The sequence below is a fragment of the Rhinoderma darwinii genome, assembly GCF_050947455.1.
Source record: "Rhinoderma darwinii isolate aRhiDar2 chromosome 4 unlocalized genomic scaffold, aRhiDar2.hap1 SUPER_4_unloc_3, whole genome shotgun sequence".
Lineage (NCBI taxonomy): Eukaryota > Metazoa > Chordata > Amphibia > Anura > Rhinodermatidae > Rhinoderma > Rhinoderma darwinii.
Genome location: NW_027461758.1, coordinates 302,541 through 329,253, shown reverse-complemented (window position 1 = coordinate 329,253; position 26,713 = coordinate 302,541). Strand labels below are relative to the sequence as shown.

Here is a 26,713-nt window from a genome sequence, read left to right as displayed (position 1 = left end):
TTATTATTATATCACTACATTGTTACATTATTATTATATCACTACATTGTTACATTATTATTATATCACTACATTGTTACATTATTATTATATCACTACATTGTTACATTATTATTATATCACTACATTGTTACATTATTATTATAATATCACTACATTGTTACATTATTATTATATCACTACATTGTTACATTATTATTATATCACTACATTGTTACATTATTATTATATCACTACATTGTTACATTATTATTATATCACTACATTGTTACATTATTATTATATCACTACATTGTTACATTATTATTATTATATCACTACATTGTTACATTATTATTATTATATCACTACATTGTTACATTATTATTATATCACTACATTGTTACATTATTATTATTATTATATCACTACATTGTTACATTATTATTATATCACTACATTGTTACATTATTATTATATCACTACATTGTTACATTATTATTATTATATCACTACATTGTTACATTATTATTATTATATCACTACATTGTTACATTATTATTATTATATCACTACATTGTTACATTATTATTATTATTATTATATCACTACATTGTTACATTATTATTATATCACTACATTGTTACATTATTATTATTATATCACTACATTGTTACATTATTATTATATCACTACATTGTTACATTATTATTATTATATCACTACATTGTTACATTATTATTATTATTATTATATCACTACATTGTTACATTATTATTATATCACTACATTGTTACATTATTATTATTATTATTATATCACTACATTGTTACATTATTATTATATCACTACATTGTTACATTATTATTATATCACTACATTGTTACATTATTATTATTATATCACTACATTGTTACATTATTATTATTATTATATCGCTACATTGTTACATTATTATTATATCACTACATTGTTACATTATTATTATTATATCACTACATTGTTACATTATTATTATTATAGCACTACATTGTTACATTATTATTATTATATCACTACATTGTTACATTATTATTATTATATCACTACATTGTTACATTATTATTATTATATCACTACATTGTTACATTATTATTATATCACTACATTGTTACATTATTATTATTATTATATCACTACATTGTTACATTATTATTATATCACTACATTGTTACATTATTATTATTATATCACTACATTGTTACATTATTATTATTATATCACTACATTGTTACATTATTATTATATCACTACATTGTTACATTATTATTATTATATCACTACATTGTTACATTATTATTATATCACTACATTGTTACATTATTATTATATCACTACATTGTTACATTATTATTATATCACTACATTGTTACATTATTATTATTATTATTATTATTATATCACTACATTGTTACATTATTATTATTATATCACTACATTGTTACATTATTATTATATCACTACATTGTTACATTATTATTATATCACTACATTGTTACATTATTATTATTATATCACTACATTGTTACATTATTATTATTATATCACTACATTGTTACATTATTATTATATCACTACATTGTTACATTATTATTATTATATCACTACATTGTTACATTATTATTATTATATCACTACATTGTTACATTATTATTATATCACTACATTGTTACATTATTATTATATCACTACATTGTTACATTATTATTATATCACTACATTGTTACATTATTATTATTATATCACTACATTGTTACATTATTATTATATCACTACATTGTTACATTATTATTATATCACTACATTGTTACATTATTATTATTATATCACTACATTGTTACATTATTATTATTATTATATCACTACATTGTTACATTATTATTATATCACTACATTGTTACATTATTATTATATCACTACATTGTTACATTATTATTATTATATCACTACATTGTTACATTATTATTATTATTATTATTATTATATCACTACATTGTTACATTATTATTATATCACTACATTGTTACATTATTATTATTATATCACTACATTGTTACATTATTATTATTATTATATCACTACATTGTTACATTATTATTATATCACTACATTGTTACATTATTATTATATCACTACATTGTTACATTATTATTATATCACTACATTGTTACATTATTATTATTATATCACTACATTGTTACATTATTATTATATCACTACATTGTTACATTATTATTATTATATCACTACATTGTTACATTATTATTATATCACTACATTGTTACATTATTATTATTATTATTATTATTATTATTTTTATAATGTGTTTTCCTGTCATCTCGGGCACATTTCTCGCCATTATACAGTGATGCTGCTGGGAATGCTGGGAAATTATACAGTTATAGGCACTGGAGGAGTCTGGGTAATGACTGTATCATTGTGTGTCAGGTTCCTATAAGGTGTCAGGACGTCGCTGTCTATTTCTCCATGGAGGAGTGGGAGTATCTAGAAGGACACAAGGATCTGTACAAGGAGGTCATGATGGAGGACCACCGGCCGCGCACATCACAAGGTAAGAAAAGACACCGATATTTAAACAGTCTTGTTGCCCATTAGTGTTGGCACAGGCTGGCACTGGCATCCATGACGAAGCCTTAATATTATCATGTACTGTACATACACACGCGTGTACACTGACCTGTAATGTAGGAGCTCCATAGTTCAGTCTTTTCACATTACATTAGAGCCCTACATTTGCCATCTACATCACCAGTTTCTTTATGGCTCTATCCAGAGTTTCCTTTTGCCATCCATCGCGCTGCTACGGTAGACTGCGCTATTCTATACCGTGCAAAGAGAAGAAACATGGGAGCTAGTGGGCAAAGAATACCCCTCTCCGACTATACAGCGGCATACGACCAGCCTTCTGTCAGGGGTAAACATTGGGAACCCCCCTGACATTCCCCTCTGATGGATGAAACGTGGTGTGAACTGATCCATACATTCCTAGTGAGTCCAGCATAGTGTCTTTCCCATAGATCTCCCTGTCATTCATGTCTCGGGGTCACTGGGCAATGATTACCACTCTCCGACTATACAGCGGCATACGACCAGCCTTCTGTCAAGGGTAAACGTTGGGAACCCTCCTGACATTCTCCTCTGATGGATGAAACGTGATGTGTACTGATCCATACTTTCCTAGTGAGTCCAGCATAGCGTCTTTCCCATAGTTTTCCCCGTCCTTCATGTCTCGGGGTCACTGGGCAATGATTACCACTTTCCCGACTATACAGTGGCATACGACCAGCCTTCTGTCAGGGGTAAACGTTGGGAACCCCCCTGACATTCTACTCTGATGGATGAAACGTGATGTGTACTGATCCATACTTTCCTAGTCAGTCCAGCATAGCGTTTTTCCCATAGATCTCCCCATCCTTCATGTCTCGGGGTCACTGGGCAATGATTACCACTCTCCGACTATACAGCGGCATACGACCAGCCTTCTGTCAGGGGTAAACGTTGGGAACCCTCCTGACATTCTCCTCCAATGGATGGATGCGTGCGCACCCTATGGGACCCGGCCGGGAGAAGCGGAAGTGAGCGCTGGCGTTTCCAGAGGAGGAGATGGGGACCAGGCTCACAGTTCCATGGCTGCGGATGTCAGGAGGTGAGTGAGCATGACGGCCCGCGACCATGGGCATGACAGTATCCCCCCTCTTACGCACCCTCTTATTGGGACCAGAATGAGAGAGAAACTTCTTCTGGTGGGCGAGCATTGAGGTTCTCTCTTCAGGACCAAACCCCCTCCAATCCACCAAATAAAAGGTTCTTCCACCCACTCTCTTGGTGTCCAGGATCTCCTTAACCTCAAAAGTCTCTGATGAACCACTGGGAGCCACTGCAGGAGTGGAAGTCTTGGAGTAGCGGTTCAAGATCACCGGCTTCAGCAGGATGAAATGGAAGGAGTTGGGGATCTTGAAGGTAGGAGGCAGCCGAAGCTTGTAGGAAACATGTTCGATTTATTGCAAAATCTCGAAAGGTCCATTGAACCTGGGAGAAAACTTGTATGATGGCACCCTCAGACGGATATTCCTAGAGGACAGCCAGACCTTAGTGCCTGGAAGGAACTGGGGAGGCTTTCGTCTACTTCTGTCTGCCTTTCTCTTCATTCGGTCGACCGCCAGCAGAATAGAAGATCGAGTCTGCTGCCAGATATGTAGAAATTCCCTGAATGCAAAGTCAGCTGCAGGCACCTGGGACGTAGTGGAAACAGAAAGAGGTATACAAGGGTGTTGGTCATAGACAATGAAGAATGGACTCTTAGCGGTGGACTCACTAGTATGGTTGTTGTAGAAGAACTCAGCCCATGGAAGCAGCTGCACCCCGTCATCATGCTGCCTTGAGATAAAGTGTCCATAATCTAGTTTATTCTCTCGACTTGACCATTGGACTGGGGATGATAGGCAGAGGAAAAGTCCAACTTCACACCGAGGAGTACGCAGAGGACTCTCCAGAACTTTGAGGTGAACTGAACCCCCCGATCCGACACAATATGCAGACGGAAGATGTGTTGGACGAAGAGATTGGCCAGTCAGGAAGCGGATGGTAGGCCGGTCAGTGGAACGAAATGAGCCATCTTGGAGAATCGGTCCACCACCACCCAGACCGTACTGCAACCAGCAGAGTCTGTGACAAAGTCCATAGCAATATGTTGCCAGGGAGCATCGGGCACAGGCAGCGGCTCTAGCAGGCCCGCCAGTTTGGGGTGGGCAACTTTATTTGTTGTGCACACCATGCAGGAGGAGACAAAGTCCGTGATGTCTTTGGGCAGCGTGGGCCACCAGAATTGATGAGCAATCAGGTCTCGGGTCTTACGGACGCCCACGTGACCTGCCAATTTGGAACTGTGCCCCCAGCGGAGGATTCTTCTTCTGTCAGCCAGACGCACAAAAGCCCTCCCCGGGGGAATGTCTCTAACTTGCAGAGGGTTGACAAGGATGATGCAGGCCGGGTTAATGATACTCTGTGGAGACTCCATAGTGTCCTCTGTCTCGAATTACCTGGACAAGATATCGGCCCTCACATTCTTGTCGGCCGGTCGGTAGTGGAGCTCAAACTGGGATCGAGCAAAGAACAGCGACCACCTGGCCTGACGAGGATTCAGTCGTTGGGCCGTCTGGAGATAAGTGAGATTCTTGTGGTCTGTGAATATCAAGATGTGATGAACTGCGCCCTCTAATAGATGTCTCCACTCTTCCAGGGCCAATTTGATGGCCAGTAACTCCTGATCCCCAATCGACTAGTTGCGTTCTGCGGAAGAGAAGAGCTTAGAATAATAGCCACATACCACTGACTTGCCCATGGAACCTCTCTAGAACAGGAGTGCACCAGCACCGACAGAGGAGGCGTCCACCTCCAACGAGAACTGACGAGAAACATCCGGATGATGGAGGATAGAGGCTGACGTGAAGGCACTCTTCAGGCTGTTGAATGCGGACTCTGCCTCAGGAGTACACACTTTGGCGTTCATGCCCTTTTTAGTAAGGTTAGAGATAGGAGAAGTCAGTGAGGAGAAGTTTGGAATAAACTGTCTGTAAAAATTGGCGAATCCCAGAAAGCGCTGTATGGCTCTCAAGCCTTGAGGGCGTGGCCATTCCAGGACGAACTTTACCTTTTCAGGATCCATCTCGAGACCTCGATTCGAGATGATGTAGCCCAGGAAGGGTAGAGCATCTTTGTCAAATACGCACTTCTCCAACTTGGCGTACAGACGATTCTCCCTTAACCGCAGCAAAACTTGACGGATATGTCTCTGATGTGTCACAGGATCTGATCCAAGTTCTCTTTCACATAGGCGGACATGGACATAGTCTCTGGCAAGGAGAAAGGATATACCCTACCTCTGGGAAGGGATGCACCAGGAACTAGGTTGATAGGACAGTCATACTCCCAGTGTGGGGGCAGCGACTCTGCCTCTTTCTTGCTAAAGACGTCCGAGAATGCAGAATAATGACCGGGCAATCCTGCCAATGACCGAGGCAGAGGAGGCTGAGCCGAACGAATCTGCACCAGGCAACGGTTGTGACACTCGGGACAGCACTGGAGAACATCTCCAGAATTCCAGCACAAGGCTGGAGCATGTAGAGAAATAGGGGACAGAAGGTAGGATCCAGCGCTGTAGTGTAGATAAAATGGAAACAGCGTTTCCAAGTTTAATGTCTTAGGTTAAAATGGAAGATCCAGTGGTATAGGTCCAGGGTGTAGATATAGTGGGAAGAGGGTATCCTCTCTTGCCTACGCGTTTCGGGCGTCACTGCGTCCTTAGACTTGGCTGTAATTCTTTTTCAAAAAGAGCGCGCTGTCTTATATGGGTCATGGTACTAGCAACAGCTGATCAGTGAGGAAGTGATTGCGTTCCACGGTTGTTATGTGGTGGAACGCATGTCTCGAGCAGGAAACTCTTACTGACTTACGTGGGTAGTAGGTAAATATAACACAAGAATGTTGTAATCAGTGTATGTAATAAATTTATTATGGATGTTGGATAATATGTTCATTTTATTGGTAAGTATTGTAAGAGTGTTTAAAGAACTTCTTGGTTCGTGTAATTGTCATTCTGATTAAAGTTTTGGTTGGTTTATTTGCGTTCCAGAGACTTTAGGAGATGGTATAACGGTATGTAATTGTGTTATGCAGTTAAAGTTTTGTTTGGTTTATTTGCGTTCCAGGCCTCACTCTGGGAGACGACTATGGAACGCAGCCGAACACTTTAAACTCTCCTCTTGTCCGGGAAAGTCATCGCTCCTTGGTAAGTCAAAATAATGAATCATTATGATTTTATTTAGTGATGATCAATATGTGAATCATCATTTGTATCTTAAAGTATAGACTTTAAATTGTTTAAACCCCTTTTTTTGGTGATCGGTGATGTCATGTACACGCATCTGTTTTCCTATTAAATTATTGTTTGTTTAATTTGTTAAAGTGGGAGAACCGTGTACTTGCTCTAAAAATGTGTTGATATGTTAGAGGGATTATTTCCTGATGCTGTGATTATGTCAATAGATATATACATTAATGATGCACTGAGCATATGAAACTGTTTGCTGAGTTTGAGGATGATGACCGTAAGAAGCGGGGCTCTAATGGTTGTTGGAGAGGATTGGGATGTGAGGGAGTGTATAATGGACCACAACTAGTCTGGCATCGTGAGGGAACTAACATTAACATAGAATGAGAAAACAAACAAAATGGGTAATGTACACAGCAAAAAGCACATGTTATGTTGGTACATTCGTGAAGTGTATGGTTAAAATTCCATGGGATGGAAATGTAAGAATACCTCGTAATGATGTGGAAATATTGACTTGTATTTAGTTTAGTATAACATAATGGTATTGTAAAACCCATTGTATTTGTGAATAAATTGATAAAGATGCGTCAATTCTTTCCTTGGATGTATGAAACCCTTAGATTAATGAAACCTATGCGTATTGGATGGATTAATACAGGTACATCAATTCTTTCCTTAGATTTAACCCTTCTGGGTATCTTGTATTAAGTCTGTATATCCAATACGCTTCTCGTAGGTGGGTTTTGTGTTTCATGTCTCCCCCTCGCTTTGGTGGCTGTATTTTTTCAATTGCGTAACAGCGAAACGTATTGGTAGATCTGTTGTGATTGGTAATAAAGTGCTTAGCAGCGTTTGATATATTGACTAAATTTGCATTTCTGATGTAGCTCAGGTGTTCTAAAATTCTTGTTTTGAATTTTCTGATTGTGCACCCAACATATTTCAGTCTGCATGAAGTGCATTCTATTAGATAGATAACTGATTCTGAGTTGCAGTTGATGTAATTTTGAATTAAAAAGGTATCTGTATCTGAAGAATTGCTGAAATTTTTGGTTGGATGCACAAAGGAGCAGGTTTTGCATGGGTATTGGCCACATCTATAGAAACCTTTAGTCTCTAGCCATGTTGTTGTAGTATTGGTGTTGGGTGTATATAATGAGGGAGACAAAATATTGCCCAGAGAGGAAGCTTTTTTGGCAACTATCCTGCAGCCTCCTGACAGAATTGTGCGTAATGTGTCATCCTCCATGAGGATTGGCAAGTACTTGTTTATTAAGCTTTTTATTATAGAAAATTGGTTACTTTGTTGCAAGATGAGTGTCGGTTGGCTGGACCTCATTGAAGATTCTTGTTTCATCTTAGCAGATTTTGATTGTTCTAGGAGTTGATTTCTAGATTTTTGTTTGATGATATTACTGGCTCTAGTGAGTGTCCATTTGGGATAACCGCGTTCCTGTAATCTTGAGTGTATCGAATTTTGTTCTAGCTCAAAATGTTCCTGACTGGTACAATTCCTTTTGGCCCTGTGCAATTCTCCTAATGGTATGGCTCTGATGGTATGTACTGTATGTACTATATACTATAATAAAAAGCTTAATAAACAAGTACTTGCCAATCCTCATGGAGGATGACACATTACGCACAATTCTGTCAGGAGGCTGCAGGATAGTTGCCAAAAAAGCTTCCTCTCTGGGCAATATTTTGTCTCCCTCATTATATACACCCAACACCAATACTACAACAACATGGCTAGAGACTAAAGGTTTCTATAGATGTGGCCAATACCCATGCAAAACCTGCTCCTTTGTGCATCCAACCAAAAATTTCAGCAATTCTTCAGATACAGATACCTTTTTAATTCAAAATTACATCAACTGCAACTCAGAATCAGTTATCTATCTAATAGAATGCACTTCATGCAGACTGAAATATGTTGGGTGCACAATCAGAAAATTCAAAACAAGAATTTTAGAACACCTGAGCTACATCAGAAATGCAAATTTAGTCAATATATCAAACGCTGCTAAGCACTTTATTACCAATCACAACAGATCTACCAATACGTTTCGCTGTTACGCAATTGAAAAAATACAGCCACCAAAGCGAGGGGGAGACATGAAACACAAAACCCACCTACGAGAAGCGTATTGGATATACAGACTTAATACAAGATACCCAGAAGGGTTAAATCTAAGGAAAGAATTGATGTACCTGTATTAATCCATCCAATACGCATAGGTTTCATTAATCTAAGGGTTTCATACATCCAAGGAAAGAATTGACGCATCTTTATCAATTTATTCACAAATACAATGGGTTTTACAATACCATTATGTTATACTAAACTAAATACAAGTCAATATTTCCACATCATTACGAGGTATTCTTACATTTCCATCCCATGGAATTTTAACCATACACTTCACGAATGTACCAACATAACATGTGCTTTTTGCTGTGTACATTACCCATTTTGTTTGTTTTCTCATTCTATGTTAATGTTAGTTCCCTCACGATGCCAGACTAGTTGTGGTCCATTATACACTCCCTCACATCCCAATCCTCTCCAACAACCATTAGAGCCCCGCTTCTTACGGTCATCATCCTCAAACTCAGCAAACAGTTTCATATGCTCAGTGCATCATTAATGTATATATCTATTGACATAATCACAGCATCAGGAAATAATCCCTCTAACATATCAACACATTTTTAGAGCAAGTACACGGTTCTCCCACTTTAACAAATTAAACAAACAATAATTTAATAGGAAAACAGATGCGTGTACATGACATCACCGATCACCAAAAAAAGGGGTTTAAACAATTTAAAGTCTATACTTTAAGATACAAATGATGATTCACATATTGATCATCACTAAATAAAATCATAATGATTCATTATTTTGACTTACCAAGGAGCGATGACTTTCCCGGACAAGAGGAGAGTTTAAAGTGTTCGGCTGCGTTCCATAGTCGTCTCCCAGAGTGAGGCCTGGAACGCAAATAAACCAAACAAAACTTTAACTGCATAACACAATTACATACCGTTATACCATCTCCTAAAGTCTCTGGAACGCAAATAAACCAACCAAAACTTTAATCAGAATGACAATTACACGAACCAAGAAGTTCTTTAAACACTCTTACAATACTTACCAATAAAATGAACATATTATCCAACATCCATAATAAATTTATTACATACACTGATTACAACATTCTTGTGTTATATTTACCTACTACCCACGTAAGTCAGTAAGAGTTTCCTGCTCGACACATGCGTTCCACCACATAACAACCGTGGAACGCAATCACTTCCTCACTGATCAGCTGTTGCTAGTACCATGACCCATATAAGACAGCGCGCTCTTTTTGAAAAAGAATTACAGCCAAGTCTAAGGACGCAGTGACGCCCGAAACGCGTAGGCAAGAGAGGATACCCTCTTCCCACTATATCTACACCCTGGACCTATACCACTGGATCTTCCATTTTAACCTAAGACATTAAACTTGGAAACGCTGTTTCCATTTTATCTACACTACAGCGCTGGATCCTACCTTCTGTCCCCTATTTCTCTATTTTGAATCCGTGTGCCGACACGGGGAACCGGGCGCTGTCAACGACACACAGGAGTGTGTCAGGTGAGCTGGAGGATTCCTCCACACGCTTTTTTCTCTTTTGGCTGGAGCATGTAGTCGGAGCCAGGGCAGGCCCAGCAGCACAGGGTTAATGGCTTTAGCCAGGACAAAGAATGAGAGGAGCTCGGAGTGGAGGGCTCCCACCTGGAGTCTCAGCGGATTGATCACAGCTATAACTGGGTCTGGCAGAGGTAATCCATTCACAGATGCAACCGTCAAACACCAGCAATCAATTGCACGGACCACAACTGATGTAAATTACGTCATCGGGAATACAATGAAATGAAAACAAAAGGGAAAGAAAACGGCAGTGGTAAAAAACATGTAAACAATGATGATGATGGATCAACGTCAAAGACATAACTCCAGGCGGACAATGTAACCAGTTCGATGAGATCAATGTCAAACACAAATAAAAGGAAAGAGAAACAAAGGGAGAGAAAACCTCACAGATGAAGCAAGGACAGAGGCACTCACCGGAATTCAGAAGAACCGGGCGAGATGAGGACGTGGAACAGCCCGATGCCGCAGTACAGGGGCAATGTGTTTGACATTGATCTAATCGAACTGGTTACATTGTCCGCCTGGATTTATTTCTTTGACGTTGATCCATCAGCATCATTATCATTGTTTACATGTTTTTTACCACTGCCGTTTCCTTTCCCTTTTGTTTTAATTTCATTGTATTCCTGATGACGTCATTTACATCAGTTGTGGTCCGTGCAATTGATTGCTGGTGTTTGGCGGTTTTTTACTCTGATCGCCTCCCCCTTATCCACATGTGTATTTAGGATGTTTGTTCTACTTTGCTTTTACGTATTTTTGGCCTGATGAAGACGCAGGTTCTGCGTTGAAACGCGTTGCCCCTCTTTGCTAAATAAATCCACCAATTATTATTAGTACTCTGCCGATTCTTCCTTTGTGTAGCACTTTCCCATATCCATTTTTTTATATATTTTTACCAAAAATATATATCTTTTTAAATGGCTACTCGCTGCGGCACAATACAATTGATGCCGGTATCTGGATATTGAAAGCTGCAACCTTATTTCATTACTGCCTATATCCCTAAGGTGCACCTGCCAGTACATACTTTGTTAGGTGAGTGCTTTAACTTACCATCACTCTAATTTACTTACCTATAAGGTTTATCTTGCACCATGTGGCGCTGTGTACGTTTTTCTCTTCCCAGACACCACTTAACCTTAGAAGCCAGTCCTGCCAGAATGCAGCTACCAGGGCCTCATTGTTCCACAACAGTATTCCCGCCAGGGTGCGGAAGTGGATGAGTGGATGGCGTACTCGCCCACAGAGGTGTCTCCCTGGCGTAGGTTCAGCAAGGAGGCGGCTGCAGATGAGACTCATCCAGGCTCCTCAAACACCATGCCAAATATCCCTAGGAACCCCTGGACGTCACGGGTCTCTGATCCTGGTCTCTTCCATGCAACGGCCCTGCCAGTGAGGAGAGAGAGAGAGAGACGATGAAAGCGACCCTTGCGCCATCAGATGAAAATGCCCTTGTATACAGGCTAAAGTGGATCTGGCACTGGTTCAAAAATCCACGGCAGGTCCTTGCGTCTCCATCATAGCGGTCAGGAAGTGGCAAAGAAAATCGGGGATCAGCACTGCCAGGAGGTGTAGTAGGAGGATCGGTAGCTTGCATCTCCAGCCGACGTGCAATAATTTCCAAGGTCTGGAGGAGCTGGTCCTGTCGAGACCAGAGGTCTAGCATATCCGCCCGCATCTCTTGTGATGTCATCACGGTTTTGGAGTGACCAGCGGGGTCCATGGCCTGAGCCTACTGTCACGTTGGTTACGTGGACCCACTGGGCCGTACCGCCTTGGCGGTATGGCAGCTGGCCAACAGGACACAGGTCACAGTCTATAGTTCGTATAGTGTACCTGTGGCAGCTCAGACAGTAGCAAGACAGGCTCGGCTGGGACTAGACAGCAAGCAGGCGCCAAGCATGGTGTAGCAGGACAGGCGTGGTGCTCAGGACAGCACGACTTCAGCTAAGCACGGCACTTGACCAGGATAGCACGGGATACAGGAACAGGGAACACTGGGAACTGGAAAACACTAGGAGACCATTTGCTTAGACAGACTAGGGTAACGACAACAAGGCTCAGGCAAGGTAGGAAGGGGCTGGGCCCCTCTTATAGTCCAGGGCTCATGGGCTAATTTTGACTAATTTCAGGTGCGCGCGCTGGCCCTATAAGAGCGGGCACGAGCGTGCGCACACACCCTATGGGACCCGGCCGGGAAAAGCGGAAGTGAGCGCTGGTGTTTCCTGAGGAGGAGATGGGGACCAGCACTCACAGTTCCATGGCTGCAGGCGTCAGGAGGTGAGTGAGCCTGACGGCCCACGGCCATGACACACTCATACATGCTCACTCACTACACACACATGCACACTCACTATATACAGGCGTGAACACTTACTACATATATGCACTCATACATACTCACTCCCTACACACATATGCACACTCACTACATACAGGCGTGTACATTTGCTACATACAGGCACTCATACATACTCACTACACACATGCACTCATACATGCTCACTCACTAGACACACATGCACACTCACTACATACATGTGTGAACACCTACATACATGCACTCATACATGCTCACTCACTACACACACATGCACACTCACTACATACAGGTGTGAACACATACTACATACATGCACTCATACCATGTTCACTCACTACACACAAATGCACACTCACTGCATACAGGTGTGAACATCTACTACATACATGCACTCATACATGCTCACTCCCTACACACACATGCACACTCACTACATACAGGTGTGAACACTTACTACATACATGCACTGATACATTCTCACTCACTACACACACATACACACTCACTACATACAGGTGTGAACACTTACTACATACATGCAATCATACATGCTCTCTCACTACACACACTCACTACATACATGTGTGAACACCTACTACATACATGCTCACTCACTACATACAGGCACTCAAACAGTTACTAATGTCACTAAAAGAGAGAGAATAAGAATGTCCCTGGATTGTTATATGGAGAGATAAGGTCTCACATATCTGTCACGATAAATAATTATCAAGCTGGGAGAATTATTCTAGAAAGACATTTCTATCCCTCAGAATCCCCGGGTAGGTCTTCATAGAAAAGCTTTCCCATTAAATAAAAACAAGTTATTAGTTACAATGAATGAAGCGCTTTATAGGGCAAACCCCTGGTGAACCAGAATCTATGGCATGGATTCCCTAATGCTACTCCCCAAATAGAGGGACGAGACAGCTCGTCCAAAAAAAGGAGGCATGTATTCACCCAAATACGCAACGTTTCATTCCCATAGGACCGTTCTCAGCATGCGGACCGACAGTGGGATGAGGATATAAGGACTCAACCAGTCAAAGTGGTGAGAGGTTTATCATGACTCAAGAGTCCTTATATCCTCAACCCGCTGTCTGTCCGCATTCTGAGAACGGTCCTATTGGAATGCAACGTTGCATTCTGTATTTCGGTGAATAAATTCCTCCTTTTTTTGGACGTGCTGCCACGTCTCTATTTGGATTACTTGAAAGGACTTTGTATCCGGCTCTGTTGGGGCTCATATAATCCTATATCTGGTGCTGTGATATTCCAGTGTTTGACACTGATGCTTCTCCCCGTCCGGCAGACATGTTGCCCGTTTTGTGTTGTGCTTAGTGTAGTATACCCGGTTCTGCCGCCTTCCTTCTCCGGGCTCAGTGGTCTATGAACATGCAATGTACGAGTAAAGTCACAATGAAGAATGACTTCCGGCAGTGCTGCTGGGCGACCACTCCAGTGGGTTCTATCTCCAATATCTTCATTACCACCATGTTTCTGGACCGTACCGGTCTCTCCATCACAATATTATACCATGAGAATAACTGAGACCGGGTATATAGGGTAAACAAGCATGGGCGCTGGGTCAGAGTGGATGTGGCCCATTGCCAACACTTAACCCTTACACATCCATGATGTAAACATATCGAGTGCCGTGCTGCAATCTTTATATAATCAGGTGAACAGAATAAAAAGATACAACTTGTTTATGTAAATATAAAATAAATTTCAGTCACATATTTCCATAGAGAGCGGAACAATCCCCCCCAACAAAAGTATATTTCTGATTAGTAAAATGATTGAGTGGATTAAAAACTGGCACAATCGCCTCGCGGCGCCGGGATCCAGGGTTCGAATCCTACCAAGGACGTGGGGAATAAGAAAAAAAAGATGAGTTCACGCTATCATTCCCTCACATCCGCTTCTTCATGTCATTGGTCTTGTGCGGACACAGCGGGAGCGGGAGGAAGCTCCTCTCAAGCCGAGGTGGGGTCTAAGCGTTAGCGCTTAAAGGAAAATGGTAGAAATTCCCGGCAATCTGGGCGGTTTTGAAAATGACAGTATATTAGTCAGTTACGTTATTTGACATTTTGACTCCACTGAACATGTTTCATTTTTATAATCGGAAAAGAAAAGTCTTTAAATCCATGAGGAACCTGATGAGGCTTCCTGGGGCCACAATATGAATGGCTCATCCTTAGAATAGGACATCAATTTCACATTGGTGGAGGTCTGACTCCTGACACACAGGGGCCGCGACACATGAACCAATGCCGGGGCCTTTTCATTGTGTAGCCAGCACAGCTCCGTACATTGTAGTAGCTTTGTCTGGTATTGTGGCGCGGACCCGATCACTGCAGGAAATATTCCACTTTACTTCCATAGCAAAAAACAGAACAGCAGTTAGTGGAAGAGAAAACATGTTTATTTAGAGTCTGGCTCTGTTCACATCTGCGCTGGGGTCCCGTTCTGACGTTCCGTCAGAGGTTTCCGTCAGAACGGGCCCTGAGCAGACACAAACTGACACCGACGGAAAACAGAAGTTTCCGTTTCCATCACCATTGATTTCAATGGTGACGGAGCCGGCGCCCGTGGTTTCCGTTTGTCTCTTTTGTGCACCGGATCCGTAGTTTTGCGATAGCGTAGTCGACTACGGAACGTCAGAACGGGACCCCAACGCGGGTGTGAACAGAGCCTTACCCCTGTGGGAATGGCTTCTCCGGGATTCAAGACCTTATTTATTCCTGGGATTCAAGTCCTTATGTATTCCTGTAGTGAGGTGGTCTCCGTTTTATACGAGCCCTCCAGGTGGAGATCCTAAGGAGCTGGGATTCAAGACCTTCCTCTACCCCTATCCACATTTATCTGAGGGTTTTCGTGGCCAATCACAGTAATTGCTGCTCGATATTCTCCCGGAGCCTAGTGCTTCCTCTACCGGATTATCTGGTTGGTCGGGGATCCGGCTTCCCTGCTCTTAGATCCCGGCATTACATCGGACTATAATTGAGAACTGTGTCGTATGAATCTCCTAGTGGATTTCAGATCTGGGAATAGTCTTTGTTACATAATGATCAGGCCCAATATGGAGTCCGGTGGGTCAGAATCTGCCTTGTCACAGCACACTTGTCACATCTCTGAATTACAAAACATTGTTTTCAACCTCCGTTTACAATTAACTGAAGTAAAAAGCCAATTCACGGAACTATAAGCACAAGAGAAGAGTACGATCTATAGACAGATATACAGCAGTAATGTATTCTGTCCCCGTGTGTCTCCTACAGATGGATCCAGCAGGAGAAATCCACCAGAGAGATGTCCTCTGTATTCCCAGGACTGTCCAGAGGAAAATCACAATGTTCCCGAGAATCATCAGGTAGGTGGCGCTAAAGTCTCCTGAAAATATGACCATAAAGTAATTGTCACAAAGACCATTTTATATTTATTTTCTTGTCGGTTTAGGATGAAAATCTGATGATTATTAAGGTTGAAGTTAAAGATGAATCAGAAGATGAGACGGATATAAGGGCTGATCAGCAGTGTAAGGAGGGGGAGACTCTCACTGGTTTGTGGGTCACCTAAATACTACACCCATCATCTGATCATCACATGGAAATATTTATTCCACCTCTGTGTGTTTCCTACAGATGGATCCAGCAGGAGGAATCCAGCAGAGAGATGTCCCCGTCCTCTGTATTCCCAGGACTGTCCAGAGGATCCTCAGGTAGATGGTGCGGCGCCGTATACCAGATCTATATAAGAGGGTGGGACTTTCTGGTCCTGCAGTCGTAGATGTCATAGATTTCTGGTGGTCTCTTGATCAGATTTTTCAGACTTTCTGCTGAATTGTTACATCTGACCAATCAGGGTGAAGATCTGACTGATAATAAAGCGGAGGATGAAGAAGAGCGGAGGAGGGGCGATCCACCGTGTATGAGTGACGTGAAGGCGGAAACTGCAGAAGATTTTACCACAGGTCAGTAATAATGAATGTAGGAAGTGGAGTCAGAGGTTTCTTGAAGTGGGGTCCCCCTTCAGGTAAAAGTGATGGGCTGTGTTATATATAGTGCAGGATCGGAGGGAGTTGTGAATACACATAGAACTTCTCTCCAGGGCGCGCTATGATCCGGTCCTGCACTGGGCTTTACATTCGGTTTAGCAGCAGATTTTTGGGCACACCGAGTGTGATGAATTGCTGCACGGACCGCCGGGATCTGAGAAGAATCTGTGTAACCACATAAGCACCGCAATTAATACTGGTAGGGGTTTCCCTGGTCTTCACACCGTAAATGGCAGCCTGATGGCTTTATACTGAGCGTTCATGGTCTAACGAGGGCCCCAAGCCGCGTAGCACTGCCTGTTATACCTCAGGTGTGTGTGAACCTATCCTGACAATTCTATAGACCTCACGTTACTTTCATCTATAAATGTCCCTTCTGGCACAAAAAATAATCATCTGATTGAAAGGAACATTTACATTGGGGAATAAACTGTATAAAACATTCCCATACTTCATCCTCCGTACTGAAAACAACCCCGTACAATAAAGTTATCAAGGTTACGATCCCGAAATAACGCTTAAAAAAAATCTCGTCCCACAAAAAACAAAGACTTTATAAGTCGTCTCAAAAATGTTTGTCTGCCAGACTTCTTGTTTTTTGTTTTTTCCTCCCCACCTTCCAGGACTCTCTTCTTTTCCCATGGACACAGCTATTTGAGGGATTATTTTTTGCAAGCCGAGTTATGGTTTTCAATGGCACCATCTAGTGTGCTAGAAACTAGGAAACGGACCAAAAATTCTTTGTGGGGTGGAATGGGAAAAAAACTGTGATTCCTCCATTACTTTTTGGGTTTTGTTTTTCCGGGGTTAATCGTACGGTAAAAACGACATATCTTTATTCTTATTCCATGGAGCCGTGTTAGGACCTGATCACTTTATATTTCAGCAATTCTGGTGGTTTTACGGGATCTCTGTACGGGTTAAATAATGTGATATTGTAATAGTTCAGACTTTTACGGATGCAGCGATACCAATTATGTTTTTTGGGCTTCTTTTTACAATATTTTAGGGGAAACATAAGAAAAGGGAAGGGGGTTTGAACTTTTCTTTTTTTTTGTGTGTAATAAGAAATATTTGTAACAGTTTTTTCCATTTTCTTTAGTCCTCGTAGGGGACTTGAACAAGCGATGGTTTGACGGCTGATACAATACTCTGGTTCTGCTTCCATAATCGTTGTGTATTGTCATTTTTAACGACTCTTATTAAGCCCTGTCTCTGGCAGAACTTAATAGGGGCACAGATATAGCAGACCTGGGGGCTTTCATTAGGCCCCCAGGCTACAATGACAACCTTTAGCAACCTGTGATCGCATTGAAGTGGGGAGGGCAATAGTGTGACAGACGGGGACCCTTTTTTTCTAATGGCTTGGATGCTGCAGTCACTATTGATCGCGGGATCTAATCGGTTAAACGACCAGGATCGGAGTTATCTCCGATCCCGACCGTTGCAGTGAAGTTTCGGCTGTAACACACAGCCGACACCTGCTGAGTATGGTGAGGGCTTAACCCGTCAGTCCGCTGCATGCTCAGCCCTTCACGGCCGTGACATAAAGTTACGTAATGCGTTGTCAAAGGGCTTAAGGCTAACATTTGTAAAAGGTTATATATTGCATAAGACAAATCCAGTTTGAGCCATTTTATAGTTTATGTGTGAGGGATACTCTCCTTAGCGTGGATCAGTGTTTCTAGTGCTGGGGCTTTCAGCAGAAAACTCTATTTATAAAATTCCCATTCTGTCATTGGTGCCCTCAGGGCAATGGAGTAGAATTCGATTACCTTGCTGCTGCACGCCTCTTTTCCTGGACATCCTCTGCACAGCCGCACATATTACCACATGCTTGTGACAGGTGACGGAAAGAGTTAAAGGGGTTGTCCACTACCGGACAACTGATGACCTATCCACCGTTTTTTTTGGGGGGTTTCTTGACTATAATGTGTGTCCTCCTCTGCCAGTCGCGGAGCCCTTCCCTTTGCCCTCTCTCTCTTGATTTGGAGGGATATTTAAACCCCTGCTACACCACTCAAACTGCTGCTTAGCGTTGGTAAGTAGGGATTCATAGAGGTTGTTCTGTTTGTCACATGTATTTTTTCTTATGCTAGCTTCCCTTAGTAGGAAAAATGTATAGCAAAGATTCGAGTAGCTCTGACCAGGAAGATTTCCACAAGGGATCTTGTAAGCAATGTCATCTATCCTACAGGAATTGTGATGTGCCACTTCCTGAGTCATTGTAAGGACCATCTTTGTAGTAAGTAGCCATCCTCTCTTGGTTACTCTGTCTCCTATTAATGGTCCTAACACGTTGTCCCTTTTTTTAGGAGGTTGTCTTAGGCCTGAATCCAGGTTATTTGCCTCAGCTGCCTCGCAAGAAATGATGTCTTAGGTGGAAGATTTTATCCGTTCCTCCATGCAAGTACTCCGGAAGGATCTTCAGGATCCACGTTCTTCGGCTTTAGACAAATTGGGGTCCTCCTCCTTTGAAGAGGAATATTCCTCTAAAGTTTGGTTTCCAGGAGAGCGTATCAGAAAGCTCATTAGAGCAGTCCGCTCTGATAATTAGGAACCTGGTGGGGCATATACTGATCAGGATGCCTCTAGGGTGAAGTTCTTCACCTTGACTCAAACTGAAGGTGTCTTTTGTCACTGAATCAATGGGTCCTGAGCAGCAGCATTCTATTACCCATATGTCTAAACTCCTCTATCTGGAATAGGAACAGATTTAGTGCAAGATCCATGAGCTACAAGCATATAAGAACCTGGGCACATTATAGATTTTCATTGACCTTGTAGAGAAAGGTTTGACTACACGAGTCTGCCTACCTTTTCCGCAAGAAAAATTGCCATGCTTCAAGCCTTGAGTGAATGCTCTCTCAAAAATTCTATAGAAGAAGTACCAGAGAAATAGTGGGCCCAAGGTGTCAACTCTCTGATTTTTCGAATACCTAAACCAGAAGGTAGGTTTAAGACCATAATTGACTTGAAGTATCTTAACACCTTAATCTGAGAAGAATGTCTAAAGATGGAAACAATTTGGTTGGTCACATCATTAATAGAGAAGGAAGAATGCATGGTAGTTCTTGATCTTAAGGATGCCTACTTGCATGTCCAAGTAGCCCAGGTTCACAGAAAATTCTCAAGGCTAGCCATGAGACGAGGGTCAAGGATCCAGCATTTTTAGTTCTGGTCCTTCCTTTCGGGATCTCAACATCTCCCAGGATTTTTTCCAAACTGGTAATAACGATGGAGAAAAAAGTAATTATGCCATACCTACTCGATTAGGTCAACAAGGCAGGGTTCTGTCCTCTCTAGGATGGATTTTGAATTTGGAAAAATCAAAATCATTTTAACGAAGAGATGCCAGTTCTTGGGTCTGTGGTGGACTCTTGGACGATGATCAACAGTCTGACTCCTCATAGGTCGTACTCGTTAAACCCTCAAGTACAAACACTGTTAGTACCCAGATCTGTTTTTATATGCCAGGTCATTCGGATTCTTGGCCTCATGTTGGCAGCCAGTCCTGTGGGCCATATGACATCTCAGTCCCCTTCAGACTGAACTTCTGGAGAGATGAAACATCCAGAAGGACTCCCTACCCCAGACCGTAAGACTACGTAAAAAAAACCTGGGAACTCACTAAGTGTTCACAAAATAAGTAGAAAGATGGGGCTTAGAGGAGATCGACTTGATGTCAATGAGAGCCAACACCAAACTCAGAAGATTTTCCTCAATTTGTTGCTACAACAGACCATACACCCTATATATCTTCTCTATCCCTACTTTCGAGGACAAGTCAGTGTTCTTATTGGAGGCTTCCACTCAGACCAGACCTGGTGTCGCAGAATAGTCAGCTGTCATAGAACCTAAAAGTGTTCAACCTTATGGCATTGAAGTTGACAATCCCTTACTAAGGACTATGGGCTTATCAGATGCAGTAGTCTTTATTCTGTTTGCTGCCTGGGGAATGGCAAAAAATAAAACCTATGCCCGTATAATGTCCATCTTCAGGAGATTGGGTCGACCAAAGAAAGCTAGTGGCAGAGGAACCAGCTTTCAGAGATATCCTCTAATTCTTGCAGGTTGGATTTGAGAATAGGCTAAGCCCCAGTACAATCACAGTCCAGATCTCTGCTCTTTCGGCCTTTCTTGTTAAGTCTCTTTTGAGAGAACGTTTGATTAAGTCTCTTTTGAGAGAACGTTTGATGAAGTGGTTCCTAGTTGACGTTCCAAAACGTAATCAATCTTTTTCCAAAGTCGGATCTTTCTCCAGTCCTAAGAAGGCTCTGTGAACATCCCTTTGATCCACTACAGGAGACAGACTTGTTGTTACTATCGGAGAAGGTAGCATTCTTGGTCAAGCGGATCAGAGAACTACAGGCCTAGTCCATCAAGGAGCCTTATCTGACCTCCCATGAGAATAAAGTGGTGTTGGGAACTCTGCCTTCATTCAAGCCCAAATATCCATTATTCTCTCATATTAATCAGGAGATGGTCCTGCTACCATCCTGCACCATACCTAGTTTAGAGGAGGAAATACACGTATGGACACTAGAATACCATTGCTAGGATCTGCTGGGCGGCATCGTGTATCACACCAAATACCTTGATCTGTCATTATAGATTAGACTTCTCTGCGATCTTTTTCCTTTGATCAACTTTCTCTAACATTTTTTCCCACACTTAAGGATTGTGCTACATCACCACATGAATGTGCTGCTGTGCAGAATGTTCAGGAAAGTCTGAATGTCTAACCAAATAGCAGCACATAATTATCCGACCAATTAGGTTTTTTTTCTCGGTGTGGTCTTTAAAATGACACAATGGTAATTAAATTTATGGAGGTCCCCCCATACTTAAGATATCAAATGGTGGAGTGATCAGAGTAGGAACCTACTTCACATTTAATTATTGTACATACAAAGACATTTCAGTGATGATTAGCGGCACTCAGATGTCACTTCATTAGGCTTTTACTACTTACTACGTTTTTAATACTTGACAGGATCCTCCATACCATTAAAACAGCCTAAATTCTTAGTGCAATGGATTCTACAAGGTTCTTCCTAAAAATGCTTTATACAATTCTGGGGACTGTGCAGCCATCAGGCTATATAGACCTCATTGTCATGTCCATCAATTCAGCCTGGTATGTGCCATGAGACAACATGGCACATTGTCTTGTTAATGGTAGACTCCAGCCATGATTAGATTGTTACTATCAATATTAATAATTACTCTCTCGCCTTTCCTGATAGTCATATGATGCCCAGCGCCTATCGTGCACAGTTACTATTAATCAGAATAGGACCTGTGCACCTTACTTTGGCGTCGTACGATTGCCTCGGCATCTGTGCAGCACAGTGTGCAGCTGCGTCTCTCCACACTTGATGCTAGATCGGATGGGAGAGTAACATTGGAGGGACACTTTAGGTTGTATTAAAGTGATTCTCCATTTGTGTTCGCAGAGGACGGTCTTGATTGCCAGACAAGGTTGTGCTTTATAGATTTTTGAGTTTTATCAAGTCTAGGTCTCTGTAATAAAAGTGGTCATGGAGTGTAGATCATAATCCTGGACTATATCATTGATACATGTTAAAGTGTTAAGCAATTCACTTCTGCCTTTGGCTAAAAGGAAAATTTGCACCTTGAGCTGAATGTTTGTTTTAAGCCTAATAGTAATGTTATAACTTTTCCTACTATCTGGATTGAAAAAGAACAAAAACCACAAATTCTTTTTTAATCCTAACAGAAAATCTTACTAAGAACTCTGAGGGACATGTCATGCTACCACTAAATTCTAAATTAGAAGATGAAGATCTCATGCAGCAATTTTCAAGAGAAACCCTCCTTACCCTTAATGTACATCCAGGACTTCACAGCGCAGATCTATCATATAATTCCCCTAATCATGAGGAACCTTCTCCTGACCAATCACAGATTGTTACCACAAGCACTGGACAGAAAGGGGGTAAAAGCTTTCAATGTGGTGAATGTGGAAAACAGTTCACAAAAAGCTCCGGTCTTTTTACACACAGCAAAATTCACACAGGAGAGAAGCCGTTTTCATGTTCAGATTGTGGGAAATGTTTTATGCAGAAATCAGATCTTTCTACGCATAAAAGAATTCACACAGGAGAGAAGCCATATTCATGTTCAGAATGTGGGAAATGCTTTACAGATAAATCAAACCTTATTACACATGAGAGAATTCACACTGGGGAGAAGCCATATCCATGTTCAGAATGTGGGAAATGTTTTACTAATAAATCAGATCTTGTTAAACATGAAAGAATTCACACAGGGGAGAAGCCATATTCATGTTCAGAATGTGGGAAATGTTTTATAAATAAATCACATCTTCTTAGACATGACAGAATTCACACAGGAGAAAAGCGATATTCATGTTCAGGGTGTGGGAAATGTTTTACAAATAAATCACATCTTGTTCTACATGAGAGAAGTCACACAGGAGAGAAGCCATATTCATGTTCAGAATGTGGGAAATGTTTTACTAATAAATCAGATCTTGTTAAACATCAGAGAATTCACACAGGGGAGAAGCCGTATTCATGTTCAGAATGCGGGAAATGTTTTATTACTAAAGCCAAACTTCGGGCTCATCAGAGAAGTCACTCAAGAGAGAAGCCATATTGAGGTTCATAATGTGGGAAATGGTTTATTATTAAATCCAAACTTAAGGATTATCTGAGAAGTCACACTGGGGAGAAGCCATATTCACTTTCAGAATGTGGGAAATGTTTTATAGATAATTCAAGTCTTGTTACATGATGTCAGATATTACCGGCTCTCCATACATCTTATGTTTAGTGGAAACAATATATTTAGACACTATTGTTTAAAATGGAACATTTAATATTCACAATAACATTAAATCACAATGCTATAAATCTGTCTTGGTCCATTGAATATAAAACCTCAACTTATATCAGATATAGTATGTAAAAACCATCATGTATGAAGCACAGTAACAGACATGAGACCGTAAGTCCAAGTTCACCGGATCTATTTTATAAATGCTTGCTGCGAGGCTTGTTTTGACTAAACCATGTTGTACCCCTATTGTCTCTTTTAAGTCAGTATGACAGTTCCTAATAAATAATATTGTTGGTATACTGTTTATTCCGTTTCTTGTGCCTGCGCACTTGTTATAGTGGGACGCCGAGCCACCGCTGCTGTATTGCAATCACCACCTAAAACTTCCCTTGCTCTGGGGTGTATGTAGATGTGTGATCCAATGTAAAATACTGTCCAATCTCTCTCCAGCCGCATATGTAGTAGCACTGGCTGGGACTTATCGTGCCATGTGTTGGCACTGATGTTTGTGCTTGATCTTGCAAATAACTTTAACGAGTCTTATGTAGGAACATCTTTGATGAGTCCGCTGTTGACCACAATTACTAACGTTGATATGCTCCTCTAAAGCGATGAAGATAATAAAGATTGGATGAATAAGTGTAATGCTGTCAGTTGACTCGTATACAGCTAGATGAGAGTAGCCGAGTGTGATAACTCCATGCACTTTCCCCTTTTATTAGCAATTTTGGCTTCAAGAAGACTTTTAATGAATCACTTTCTTTATATTATGAAACACATTGTGAGATTTGCTAAAAAGTTATCAAAATGAAAGAAGAGAATGTGCTGCTGAAGATACGGCAACATCAGTTTCACTTCGTACCTCCACCGTTTCTAGATTTGATATAACTCTAAAGATTTTTGTGAATTTACAAGTTCTTATTTCCAACTTCATGTGTGTAAAAATCCATCTAATTATGGGGGGTATGGTCTAACCTTGGAGCTGAGAGGATGCATGGGACCTGTGCTCTGTCTACTTAGCCCCTAAACTGGGTGTGATAGTGAGTAAAGTGTGTTATATGTGACTTCATCTTGTAAGAAGAATCCATTTTATAGTTTGAAGGATCTGTTTCTCTGTAAGACAAAACTTATGCTGGGGCTGTCTGGGAAATCATGTGTCTACCATTCCTTATCTAAGTCTGCTATTAGAATGTAGTTTGCAGCTGTAAGTTTCTTATGGGAAATCTTGTCTTGTGACGAGAAGTTTGATGTGGACATGAATGCAGTGTGTGTGTCTGAGGAGCGACTGGTGCAAATGAGAATGGACTGATAAATGTGGGAAATCTCTTAACAATATTAGTAAAACAAAAAGGATGGCAAAGCTTAAAAATTGAGCAGGTATTGCATGGCTGACCGCCTGAGAGACCAGGTGGCCACAGTATAAGATTGATTTTAGATCTATACTGCATGCTCTATCACTCCTAACAGCTGTACTCAGAACATTTTGTGTATCTACTGAACTAATTAAATTGTTAGTTATTTTAGAGTGTGTAAAAAAGCCCTAGAACACTGAACTTAAGTAGAAGTTTGTGTAAATGGGCTGGCTTTTTAACGTACCTTAGCTATAAGGTTTACATTTCTGAAGTTAGCTGTGTAAAGTCAGGTTTTAGAATCATAAATACAGCAGAGTCTTAGTTTCTTCCATCATTTTGTGTTGCTGAGACTCATAGTTCTACAAGAATGGGTCTGAGAGGAGGGGGTTGTGTGAAAGGCGGCAAGCAGCTGGTTGCAGTGAGTGGGAATGTCAGAAGGAATGTAAAATGTTCTGTTTTTTTCAAGATACAATGCTAATTGTGTCTTATCTCCACACTGCTGTTCTTAGTACCGTCCCCAGCAACGTACTATGCAGAGAATACACAAGAAAATGGCGACTACACTCTGCGAACACCAATGCCATCTAAACACTATATAAATAAATATGAATTGCTGCTGAATCTACCTACTATAGTGAGGTTCTTAGCACACATTTTGATCAAATTGTGTGAGCCCACCTGCCACAACAAGGCGAACTCACTTATAATGTGGGTCCCTACGCTACTCATACACCTAGTTCTGGGACTATGCATATACTAGGGGATGGTAGGAACCAGCATTAGACTAATTAAAATCACCCAGGGCAGAATGGGAGGAGAGCAAGATAAAAAAAATGGAGGCAGTCACTACCCCCCACATATATGCAAGATACAAGAGAGTTTGATCAGCACATTCCAGCAAAATGAAAAAACGTGTATACAGGTACATGAACAACTGTGGCTGCAAAACAATACAATACACAAGAAAATGGCAACAGAATTCTGCGAACACCAATGCCACCTAAACACTATATATAAATAAATATGGGGTAGTGACTGCCTTCATTTTTGATCTCTTCCCATTCTGCCCTGGGTGATTTTTGTAGGTGCACCATGAAAGCACCTACAAGACAGGATACGTGGTACTCATGATGCACGAGGTAAATCATCCAGAGATCCCTACCAGCTTCTTGTTTTGCCCAAGAACTGGAGCTGGAGGCACTCGCTGAGGCTTGTAACCTGGCAAATAGTAAGATGGCCGACATTTACACTGAATGTAGGTAAGCAAAGGTAGCTATGAAAAGTGCGCCCTGGCCAGATAACCTGTTCCAGCGACAGAGATTAAGTTTCATGTAAAGTTCTGGATCAGCCTTAGAATTGGACTATTAGAGGCATGCGTCAGATCAAGGTGCAGCAGCATGTTAGAACTGTGTAAATGAGAAACTTCTCACTAGAAACAGTGCTGTGAAAGGAAAACCAGATTCTAATGGAATGTGGACGAATAAAGGAAGGTAAACCGGTAGCACCCAAGGCACTCTTGATGGCACTTGCATTGATGGTGTGTGACCTCACATATGCCTCCAAGACTGCAAT

General features: G+C 41.1%; 1 protein-coding gene across 1 annotated transcript in view; it reads left to right on the top strand.

The window, feature by feature from the left end:
• The window catches only part of LOC142684062 (uncharacterized), a 54,580-nt gene extending 30,358 nt beyond the window's left edge, over positions 1 to 24,222 (top strand). Inside the window, 6 exon segments of the mRNA XM_075847451.1 lie at positions 2,467 to 2,590; positions 16,186 to 16,277; positions 16,364 to 16,442; positions 16,549 to 16,625; positions 16,769 to 16,877; positions 22,705 to 24,222. Coding sequence (XP_075703566.1) covers positions 2,506 to 2,590; positions 16,186 to 16,277; positions 16,364 to 16,442; positions 16,549 to 16,625; positions 16,769 to 16,877; positions 22,705 to 23,744 — 1,482 coding nt within the window. The 5' untranslated portion in view covers positions 2,467 to 2,505 and the 3' untranslated portion in view covers positions 23,745 to 24,222.
• Positions 24,223 to 26,713: the final 2,491 nt, after the last annotated feature.